The sequence below is a fragment of the Hemitrygon akajei genome, chromosome 9 (genome assembly GCF_048418815.1).
Source record: "Hemitrygon akajei chromosome 9, sHemAka1.3, whole genome shotgun sequence".
In the NCBI taxonomy this organism is placed as follows: Eukaryota; Metazoa; Chordata; class Chondrichthyes; order Myliobatiformes; family Dasyatidae; genus Hemitrygon; species Hemitrygon akajei.
The window spans coordinates 128,227,095-128,239,228 of NC_133132.1; the positions used below are offsets into that span (position 1 = coordinate 128,227,095).

Below are 12,134 nucleotides of genomic sequence, written 5' to 3' on the forward strand. Positions count from 1 at the left end.
CTGCCTCTAACATTTTGAGGAATGCGTTAACATACACAGGATTGAAATTTTTTTAACTTTGGCTGATGTAATTGATTTTCTCTGTGAATGTATAAAAAAGGCTAAGACTGCTTTTTGGAAGACCAGGCGATTGCACTGTTAGTGAGCTAGTCTTACCTTATTCATGAATAAAAGACTTTGCAGTCTGTGCCCAATTTATTTGAGACCAACTTTAATTGAATTTGCTTAGCAAATTAATTTCCCTAACAATTTGCCACCCAACATGCAGCCCTTTTTATGCAGGGTCCAATGAACAGTTATACTATGATCTACTGTGAGCTTGATAGCGAGATCAGTGAACAAGGAAATTATAGGGAATGTTTGACCGTCAGCCATTGAGAGTCTCTGGGAGAGTGTGACAGACAAGACCAGTAGGGCGAAACCAGTGCAGATGAGGGCCTGTCTGGCCGGTGAACATCCCTGAATTCTGGAGAGGGGCAAAAGGGTGAATGAAAGACAGGGTCCGAGACTCATGGGGAGTCCAATGAATAGTCAAATTAAAGGACAATAGGAAGTTGAGGACTGAGATAAATTCTGGCCAGAAAAAGGGAAGGGTATTGTATTGTTATTGAAACTAACTAAATTTGATTACAAGTTGACCTAGAACTAAAGGTAAGAAATGGGTTGTAATTAAAGTAAATGTGCAAAGGCCACCAGCGCTATGTCAAAGAGAAGAGACCACAATCTCGAGGCCTGCTGATCCGCCCACAAAGGTTCAGATGAATAAACGTACTGAGAAAAAGATATAGTTTAAGAAATCTAAGCAACTTCTGAGTGAGACCCTAGTGCCACTGGGGCTCACCAGCAGACAAGGTATGGCTGGAAACTGGAGATAGCGGGTAGGTGATTACGTTTTCTGGTGATTTATACAGTTGGAGCCAGGGAAACAAGCCCTGTGGAGGCTCATTCGATTAAAAAAAAATCGATATTGTAAATGTGAGACAAAAGGTGGGGACAGGGACCCAAATTAAGAGTTAGAATACATGGGGAGTTCTGATAAATGGGAAGAAGTGGCCAAAAGGCACCAGCCACCAAAACTTACACCTAAGATGGAGGAGGAAAAACACAAAAAAAAGTGGATCCTCCTCACCCTCCCACTTTTTCTCCCCCTGCAGGCCTCTACCCTAAAATTCCAGATGACGGGCTGCCAGAAGGTCCTATTAGGGAAATAGCAATGTTTAGCATGGCTGCTGGCAACTGCTATGACAAAGACAATTGCCTCAGTTCTAATTCAGAAGCCAGCTTCCCTTAAATTAACAGGCTTCCCCCATCTGGTGCCTCAAGCACAGGGGATCCTCTGCTCCCATGGACCAGGAACAGTGACCACCTGTGCACATTGCACAGGGTGCAAACGCGGTTGCAGACCAGGAGAGTACAGTCTAAGTAGCAGGTAACAGGATCTAGCAATTGCTATAGGGATAGTACAACCCATACACAGATACCTGGAATAAAGGCAGGAGATATACCAATCCTCAAGCCCTGGACCCTTGCAGAGATGAGGAGTATGATCAGTGACACCCTAACCCAATTAGGATACCTCCTACATCCCACAACTGATTAGTACAAACTTGTGAAATTTTTGTCCTAAAAATGTGAAAAATATGTGCAGCAACTCCTGTAGGTTGCCTAGGGCTGTGCCTGGACAATTCGCTGTACCCCTAGGAACAAATGGCGATTGTGTCCTGAATGCAAATGGAGGTGAAAGCAACCTAAGATCTAGACATGGTTAGATCAGGCCATATAACAATCCTAGCAGGGACAGACAACATAGTAATTTTGAGGAGGTAACCAGATGCCAACAGAAAAAGGATGAGCTGGTAATAGATTTCACATCCCTGTTTAAAGATGCGTGGGAAACTAGTGCAGATATAATTGGAAGAGAATGGACCTTTAGTGGTGTAAACCTTTTTAAATTTTTTGTCACTCGAAGTAGCCCACTCATTCAAATTGATGATGGATGTAAGAAAAGGTGGAGAGCATTACGTGTGCTTCAAGGGCCAAATAGCTTTCAGCCTGGACAGATAGCCGCCGAAATACCCTTCTCAGATAAATTACATCCTGGAATAAGACCACTCTGTATCTCATGTATCCCTGGGAATAAAGTACCCATCTAAGCACAAAGATCTCGGTCCGATGGTGAAACTCAGGGCACCCTTCCAATCGGCGTAACCTAGTCCTGATACTGAAATGATAGTGACAAATCCTCTTAAGACTTTCCCTTTTAGGATCTTTTGCATTTTTAAACAGAAAGCTCACCCCCTTCTCTTCAGTACCCTTCACTTCGACTGAAAGAAGTGGACCCATCCTTGAGAGTGTTGCACAAGAATCAGGTGGGTCTAGTTGTCTCTGTGGCATCCAGTGAGTCTCACTTAAGAAAACGTGAGACTCCCATCTATTTGCCAATACCGTTTATCTCCTGAGGTTATTAACGGTTTTTAAATATGTTATCGAGGCTCTTACAATGAGTGCTACACATGAAGCATAGCCCTTACAATTCCCAATATTGCCAAACCCATAACCAGGCAGGCCTGATGAATGGTGGTTTGTGCAAGATTTTCAGGCTGTCAGCCAGATAGTAGTCCATTTTCCCAGTTGTACGGGACACAACTGTCATTTTAGCCTCTACACCATCTGAATCTCGATGGAACACGACAATTGACCTCTGCTCTGCCTTCTTCTCAGTCCTTCTGCATGAGGACAGTCAATACCTGTTCACCCTTATGTATAATGGACAAATTTGCCTCAGGGCTACACTGAGAGCCCAGTGGTACATGCACCTGCCGTATGACAGGACTTGATATTATTACTGTTGTCAGGCACTAGTGTCACTTTACAATATGCTGATGATCTGCTGCTAGCCTCCAAGACACTGGCAGATTGCCAGAAAGACTCTGTTAACACTACTAAACCACCTGGCAATCCACAGACACCAAGCCTCATTGTCTAAGTGACAGTTCTGCCAAGCAACCATTACTTATTTGGGTTATGCTCTGCAGCAAGGCACTGGAAGACTTCCACTTGAACACATGTCCGCAATCGCACAATCTCCTAAACCAGAAAATATAAAGCAGATGCTTGCATTTCCTTGGAACTGACAAATTACTGTTGACACTGGGTTCCTGAATACAGAACCTCTGATGCTGTGCTACGGACAACTATACTACAGGACGAACCATATCAAATTCAATGGAGCCCGGAAATGGAAAAGGCGTGAAGCACTGTAGAAGAAACCGCTCCATGAACCAGCCTTGGGCATTCCTGACTAATCCAAACCCTTCCAGGTACATACTAATGAAAAGGTGGGCCATGCTGATTCAGGAACACAGTGGATTGAAAATACCGGTGGCATACTACTCCACTCAATTACCACCCATGGTGCACTGTCTGCCTGGCTGCCTATGAGCTGTGGAGGTAACAGCAGCGATGATTAACAGACAGACAGACATACTTTATTGATCGCGAGGGAAATTGGGTTTCGTTACAGTTGCACCAACCAAGAATAGTGTAGAAATATAGCAATATAAAACCATAAATAAATAAATAATAATAAGTAAATTATTCCAAGTGGAAATAAGTCCAGGACCAGCCTTTTGGCTCAGGGTGTCTGACACTCCGAGGGAGGAGTTGGAAAGTTTGATGGCCACAGGCAGGAATGACTTCCTACGACGCTCAGTGTTGCATCTCGGTGGAATGAGTCTCTGGCTGAATGGACTCCTGTGCCTAACCAGTACATTATGGAGTGGATGGGAGACATTGTCCAAGATGGCATGCAACTTAGACAGCATCCTCTTTTCAGACACCACCGTCAGAGAGTCCAGTTCCACCCCCACAACATCACTGGCCTTACGAGTTTATTGATTCTGTTGGTGACTGCTACCCTCAGCCTGCTGCCCCAGCACACAACAGCAAACATGATAGCACTGGCCACCACAGACTCGTAGAACATCCTCAGCATCGTCCGGCAGATGTTAAAGGACCTCGGACGTAGACGGCTCTGACCCTTCTTGTAGACAGCCTCAGTGTTCTTTGACCAGTCCAGTTTATTGTCAATTCGTATCCCCAGGTATCTGTAATCCTCCACCACGTCCACACTGACCCCTTGGATGGAAATGGGTCACCGATGCCTTAGCCCTCCTCAGGTCCACCACCAGCTCCTTAGTCTTTTTCACATTAAGCTGCAGATGATTCTGCTCTCACCATGTGACAAAGTTTCTCACTGTAGCCCTGTACTCAGCCTCATCTCCATTGCTGATGCATCCAACAATGGCAGAGTCATCAGAAAACTTCTGAAGATGGCAAGACTCTGTGCAGTAGTTGAAGTCCGAGGTGTAGATGGTGAAGAGAAAGGGAGACAGGACAGTCCCCTGTGGAACCCCAGTGCTGCTGACCACTCTGTCTGACACACAGCATTGCAAGCGCATGTACTGTGGTCTGCCAGTCTGGTAATCAATAATCCATGACATCAGGGAAGCATCCACCTGCATCACTGTCAGCTTCTCACCCAGCAGAGCAGGATGGATGGTGTTGAACACACTGGAGAAGTCAAAAAACATGACCCTCACAGTGCTCGCCAGCTTGTCCAGGTGGGCGTAGACACGGTTCAGCAGGTAGACGACGGCATCCTCAACTCTTAGTCGGGGCTGGTAGGCGAACTGGAGGGGGACTAAGTGTGGCCTAACCATAGGCCGGAGCTGCTCTAGAACAAGTCTCTCCAGGGTCTTCATGATGTGGGAGGTCTGTAGTCATTGGAGCCACTGGGGCACGGCGTCTTCGGTACAGGGACGAGGCAGGACGTCTTCCACAGCACAGGAACCCTCTGGAGACTCAGGCTCAGGTTGAAGACATGGTGAAGTACTCCACATAGCTGGGGGGCACAGGCTTTGAGCACCCTGAGGCTGACACCATCCGGGCCTGCAGCCTTGCTTGGGTGTAGACGTTTCAGCTGTCTTCTCACCTGTTCAGCTGTGAAGCCCACCGTGGTGGTTTCAGGTGGGGGAGAGGTGTACTCGTGAGAGCAGGGTGGGGGGCTGTGAGGAGGGGAGAGTGGAGTATGTGTTGGTTGGGGGCTGACAACAGATGAATCATGTAGGGGATGGGCAGGGGCCACAGTGTCAAATCTGTTGAAAGGCAATGACTGTAATATTGAACCATTCCTGCACAGTATTAACTCCTCACGCAGTAATGCTACTATCAATTCAGCAGCTACACAACACTTCACAGCAGCAAGGTGAACAGGGGATGAGGTCATGCTATTATCAAAGGCAAATTTGCTTTTTAAAAGAACACTCGCCCTTAATCCGACCATCTTTGTTCTCGTTCACAGTGATGCCGAATGACATGATTGTCGTTAACTGTAGAAGGCACAACCTCCTCTCCTGATCTCAGTTCTACCCCTTCAGATAACCCAGATCTGATTCTTTTTACTGATGGTTGATCATCTAAACCTAATGATTTTGAAATACTAGCTGGGTATGCTGTGGTGAATCTTCATGAGGTATAGGAAATGAGTTCTTCCCCTTCAGGAACATCAGTGCAAGCTGCTGAACTATTTGCACTCACTAGAGCTTGCATCTTAGCTGATGGTAGAACTGTGAATATCTATGCCGATTCACAATTTGCTTTTGGGGTAGTACATGATTTCATTACCCTATGGCAGCATACAGAACTTATTACCTCCTCTGGTAAATCAATATAGCATATGCTCAACTTATTAAGAATTTGCTACAGGCTCTTTTGTTGTCACAGCAGATTGCTGAAATAAAATGTGAAACCCATACGGTAGATCTGACCCTGTGGCAGACGGTAATGCTGCACCAGATGTGGCCACTAAATCTTCTACTCTTTCCGTGCAGGTCATAACCATTTCGAGAAACTTACAAAAGTTTACATCTTGACCCACACCATAGATTCTTTACTGGCAGCGCAGCAGGCAGCCAGTGCAGCAGAACAGCAGCTTGGAGAAACAGAGTAACGTATTTTATGGGGAAATTAACTAAAGCATTGGGGCAAGCCTTGGGATTCTCCTGGGAGTGGAATCTGCCCTACCAACCAAAATCACTGGGATTAGTTGAAGGATGAATAGAGTACTGAAAGACACTTTGGCCAATATAAGACAAGAGGCAGGATTGACATGGCCTGAGGCATTGCTGACTGCTCTGTATACCTTGAGAAATCATGTTAATAGGACCACCAAATTGACCCCTTTTGACATATGAAGACCCATGCCCACTTGTTCTGGACCCTGTTTGACAAGTGCCCAAACAGCACTGATATGGACTGATGAGAAAACCCTAGAAATAGTAAAAGCCCTAGGTGATGCTATTAAAATGAATGAAAAGTGACCCTACCCAAACCTGGAGGGAAATGCACATCAATTTAAACCAGGTAATTACGTATATATTAAATCACTGAAAAAATACCCTCTCTCTCTCCTAGCAGAAGGGACCCGATCAAGTGCTGCTAACCACCAATACAGCTTTCAAGGTACAAGGCAAAGCCGACTGATTGCATGGAACCAAATGTCAGCTATATCAGCCCTCACTTCCAGAGTCCACTGGAAAAAGAAACTGAAGAAAAATGAAGTGGCTAATGTTATGACCCCAGCCCCCTCCTTTGTGAGAATCGCAAGAGCCCTAGTGAAGGGGGGGTCAATGACCCAAGAGAAGAGAGAGATACGTGCGGTGTCCCTCGTTTCACAGCGAGGCAAAAGCTGGCGACTGTGGTCATTGTCTCGTGGAGACACCTTTGTGAATTGGGAACTGTACTACGTGTATACCCTCAAGGCAACGTGAGTGGAGAGACGGAGAGAGATTGCATCATCCCAACCTGATTGACATCTGAGACCCCGTGAGTTCAGATAAAAGAGGGGTTGTAAAGACGGCCCCCCAGACGCACCAGAAGACACGCGAGAAATCCTGTGACAGCGTTTAATAGCGACAGCCGGTGGTGGGGTTCGTGTGCGTCTTTTCCTTGCCTGGGATTGGCGACCTCACCACGGAAGAACGGCTTAGCTACAGGAGAGGCCACAAGTGAGCGTCCATTCCCCAACGAGACTCCGACGGATCGAACTCATAAAGGTTGGAAAAACCCGCCGGGTAACTGTTCCATTTAATCTCTATCTCTCTCTCTCCAACAAAAAGTGCACCACCGCGACACCCCAAAAAGACGGCAGCTGGTGGAACTGCCGTGACCGCAAGAGACTTTTAGATATACAGCGGACAATATATACATTACCCCTAGACAACGATAGAGCTTATTTCTTATTGATTATTACTATACCTGCACTTTAGATTGAGTATTGACGACGTATGTTATCTGAATGTTTGTATTAACCTTATTTTTGTGCCCCTTTATAAAATAAAACGTTTAAAAATGGTACCATCAGACTTCAGCGGACCTCTCTATCTTTGCTGGTAAGTGATCCAGTCACGGGATACGTAACACTAACCATAAGTGGACCACATGGTGTACACCCCAGAGTTCCGAAAGAGGTGGCTAAAGAGGTTGTGCAGGCATTAGTAATGATCTTTCAAGAATCACTGGATTCTGGAATGGTTCTGGACTACTGGAAAATTGCAAATGTCACTTCACTCTTCAAGAAGGGAGAGAGGTAAAAGAAAGGAAACTATAGGCTGACAATAGAAACTAGATTATATATTTTCTATAGAAACTATAGAAATGTGGCTGACAAGGGAAATTAAGGATAGTATCAATTCCAAGGAAGAAACCTACAAATTAGCCAGAAAAAGCGGCACACCAGAGGACTGGGAGAAATTCAGAGTCCAGCAGAGGAGGACAAATGGCTTAATTAGGAAAGGGAAAAAAGATTATGAGAGAAAGCTGGCAGGGAACATAAAAACTGACTGTAAAAGCTTTTATAGATATGTGAAAAGAAAAAGATTGGTTAAGACAAATGTAGGTCCCTTACAGTCAGAAACAGGTGAATTGATCATGGGGAACAAGGACATGGCAGACCAACTGAATAACTACTTTGGTTCTGTCTTCACTAAGGAGGACATAAATAATCTTCCGGAAATAGTAGGGGACCGAGGGTCTAGTGAGATGTAGGAACTGAGGGAAATACATGTTAGTAGGGAAATACATATTAGTAGGGAAGTGGTGTTAGGTAAATTGAAAGGATTAAAGGCAGATAAATCCCCAGGGCCAGATGGTCTGCATCCCAGAGTGCTTAAGGAAGTAGCCCAAGAAATAGTGGATGCACTAGTGATAATTTTTCAAAACTCCTTAGATTCTGGATTAGTTCCTGAGGATTGGAGGGTGGCTAATGTAACCCCACTTTTTAAAAAAGGGAGAGAGAAACCGGGGAATTATAGACTGGTTAGCCTGACATCGGTGGTGGGGAAAATGCGAGAGTCGGTTATCAAAGATGAGATAACAGCACATTTGGAAAGAGGTGAAGTCATCGGACAAAGTCAGCATGGATTTGACGAATCTTATAGAATTTTTTGAGGATGTAACTAGTAGAGTGGATAGGGGAAAACCAGTGGATGTGGTATATATGGATTTTCAAAAGGCTTTTGACAAGGTCCCACACAGGAGATTGGTGTGCAAACTTAAAGCACATGGTATTGGGGGTATGGTATTGATGTGGATAGAGAATTGGTTGGCAAACAGGAAGCAGAGAGTGGGAATAAATGGGACTTTTTCAGAATGGCAGGCAGTGACTAGTGGGGTACCACAAAGCTCAGTGCTGGGACCTCAGTTGTTTACAATATATATTAATGATTTAGACGAGGGAATTAAATGCAGCATCTCCAAGTTTGTGGATGACACAAAGCTGGGCAGCGGTGTTAGCTGTGAGGAGGATGCTAAGAGGATGCAGGGTGACTTGGATAGGTTAGGTAAGTGGGCAAATTCATGGCAGATGCAATTTAATGTGGATAAATGTGAGGTTATCCACTTTGGTTGCAAGAACAGGAAAACAGATTATTATCTGAACGGTGGCCAATTAGGAAAAAGGGAGGTGCAAGGAGACCTGGGTGTCATTGTACACCAGTCATTGAAGGTGGGCATGCAGGTATAGCAGACGGTGGAAAAGGCAAATGGTATGTTGGCATTTATAGCAAGAGGATTTGAGTACAGGAGCAGGGAGGTTCTACTGCAGTTGTACAAAGCCTTGGTGAGACCGCACCTAGAATATTGTGTGCAGTTTTGGTCCCCTACTCTGAGGAAAGACATTCTTGCCATAGAGGGAGTACAGAGAAGGTTCACCAGATTGATTCCTGGGATGGCAGGACTTCCATATGAAGAAAGACTGGATCGACGAGGCTTATACTCACTGGAATTTAGAAGATTGAGGGGGGATCTTATTGAAACGTATAAAATTCTAAAGGGATTGGACAGGCTAGATGCAGGAAGATTGTTTCCAATGTTGGGGGAGTCCAGAACGAGGGGGTCACAGTTTAAGGATATAGGGGAAGCCTTTTGGGACCGAGATGAGGAAAAATTTCTTCACATAGAGAGTGGTGAATCTGTGGAATTCTCTGCCACAGGAAACAGTTGAAGCCAGTTCATTGGCTATATTTAAGAGGGAGTTAGACATGGCCCTTGTGGCTAAAGGGATCGGGGGTATGGAGAGAAAGCAGGTACAGGGTTCTGAGTTGGATGATCAGCCATGATCATACTGAATGGCGGTGCAGGCTCGAAGGGTCAAATGGCCTACTCCTGCACCTATTTTCTATGTTTCTATAGGGCAACTAGTCTGACCTCAGTAGCTGGGAAGATGCCACAGTTGATTATTAAGGATGAGGTCTCAGGGTACTTGGAGATACATAATAAAGTAAGCTGTAGTCAGCATGATTTCCTCAAGGGAAAATCCTGACTGACAAATTTGTTGAAATTCTTTGAAGAAATAACAAGCAAGATAGACAAAGGAAATCAGTTGACATTGTGTATTTGGATATTCCGAAGGCCTTTGACAAGGTGCCACACATGAGCCTGCTTAACAAGCTACAAGCGCATGGTATTACATGGATAACGCAGTGGCTGATTGGCAGGAGGCAAAGAACGGGAATAAAGGGAGCCTTTTCTGGTTGGCAACTGATGACAAGTGGCTTTCCACAAAGGCTATGTTGGGACCGATTCTTCTTCCATTATATATCAGTGACTTGGATGATGGAATTGATGGACTTGTTACGAAGTTTGCAGACAATATGAAGGTAAGCAGAGTGGCAGGGAGTTTTGAGGAAGTAGAGAGGCTACAGAAAGACATACAACAGATTAGGAAAATGGGCAAAGAAGTGGCAGATGGAATACAGTGATGGTGAGCGTACGGTCATGCACTTTGGTAGAGGAAATCAAAGGTTGACTGTTTTCTAAATAGAGAGAAAATACAAAAAAAACTGAGGCGAAAAGGGACTTGGGAGTCCTTGTACAAGTTTCCCTAAAGGTTAATTTTCCGATTGTGTCTGTGGTGAGGAAGGCGAATGTGACGTTAGCATTCATTTCAAGAGGACTAGAATATAAAATGATGAAATGTTGGACTCTTTAAAGTACTGTTGAGGCCTCACTTGATGTATTGTGAGCAGTTTTGAGCCCCATATCTTTGAAAGGATGTGCTCTGGAGAGGGTTCAATGATGGTTCATGAAAATCATTCCAGGATCGAGTGGCCTGTCATATGAAGAGGACACAGCCTCAAAATAGAGGGATGTCCTTTTAGCATACATGGCCTAAAACTGCTCCAAATCCACTGTAACCACTTCTCAATTCTCAGCTTAAAACAGCCATCTTAATTGGCACACAGCATCACCGGTGTAGTGTAACCACTTTACACCATCAACAAAAATGCAGATTGCTACTCAAACAGCAGCCCCAGCCCACCAGAAACAACTCTGAGCACTAAGAATATCAAGGGTATCAAGCACATTGGAATACTACCATCTACAAGTTCTTCCTCAAGTTGCACAACATTCTGATATGGAAATATGTTGTCCTTCTCTCATTACTAACCAGTCCAAATCCTGGATTCTGCTAAAAACAATACTCTGGGACTTATTTCACCGCAAGACCTATGGAGATTCTGAGAGATGGATTACCAGAATCTTCAGGGATAATCGGATGTGGGCAACAATGACACCCACATCCCAAGAGATGACTTTAAAATAATAAAAAACAGAACTTTACCTGATTGACTTTTCAATCTGTATTGTCTTATTCCATCCCCTGAAATACGCTGCTCCACAATGACAGCCTCTCCATATTTATTAGATTTAAATGCATCAGGTCCTCTGTTTCTTAATGTTATTGAAATATCTGCCGAACTACAAATGAAAAGTTACTTAATGTTATTTAAATAACTGCAGAACTACAAATGAAAAGTACAAAAGTTAGAAATTAAAGTTGATATTTATTGAGTGTTCAATGCCCTTGTCTTAGAATAATATCACCAGATCACTGAATAAATTATTCAAATGGAGTTTTAAATGGGTCCCAGACCACAAAAATAAAATTGGAAAAATATCAGGTATCATGGGAGTGGCTCTCCACCCATGCCGAACGAAGGATCCGGTGAGTATTTTAATGGTTAAATAAAAACTGTGAACACCACCCCCCCCCCCAAAATGTCATTCTAAAACAACTATGGTCACTGCTTCTCTACCCTATAATGGAGCTAATAGTACAGATTCCAGAGAATTCTAAACGGAGCAAGTTGCCATGATGTATAGAAAAAGAGCTTACATCGTCACAGACTTCTGATCAGTTTTTAAAATATTTATTTTAAAAATAATGGTTTTCTTTGTTTGAAGTAAACTGCTAAAGAGAAAATAACTAATGATCACATTCAAGCTATACAGCTGAATCAAAGCAAAATGATTAAATCTTACTTTTGACCACTTTTTACAAATCCTTTTATAGAGGATCCCCGATTTGTAGCAGTAGCTTTCCCACCAAGCCCTACAATAAGGGCTGTCAGTACAGCACTCTTCCCACCTACAGACAGAATGAGAACATGTTGAAATATTCTTGTGCATTAGCCTTGCCCCTTTTTCTCCCAAAGCAATTTCACAACACTATGATTCCACTGTCTAGTAAGAAGTCTGTAAGAAACATATTAAGATGCACAGTTAAACTAACA

General features: G+C 44.0%; 1 protein-coding gene across 1 annotated transcript in view; it reads right to left on the reverse strand.

The window, feature by feature from the left end:
• Positions 1 to 12,134, reverse strand: part of LOC140733514 (structural maintenance of chromosomes protein 6-like) — an 82,589-nt gene that overhangs the window by 58,276 nt on the left and 12,179 nt on the right. Inside the window, exons 4-5 of the mRNA XM_073056947.1 lie at positions 11,884 to 11,989; positions 11,183 to 11,319 (exon numbers count right to left, since the gene is read on the reverse strand). Of these exons, the coding sequence (XP_072913048.1) occupies positions 11,183 to 11,319; positions 11,884 to 11,989 (243 nt within the window). The remainder of the gene's footprint in view (positions 1 to 11,182; positions 11,320 to 11,883; positions 11,990 to 12,134) is intronic.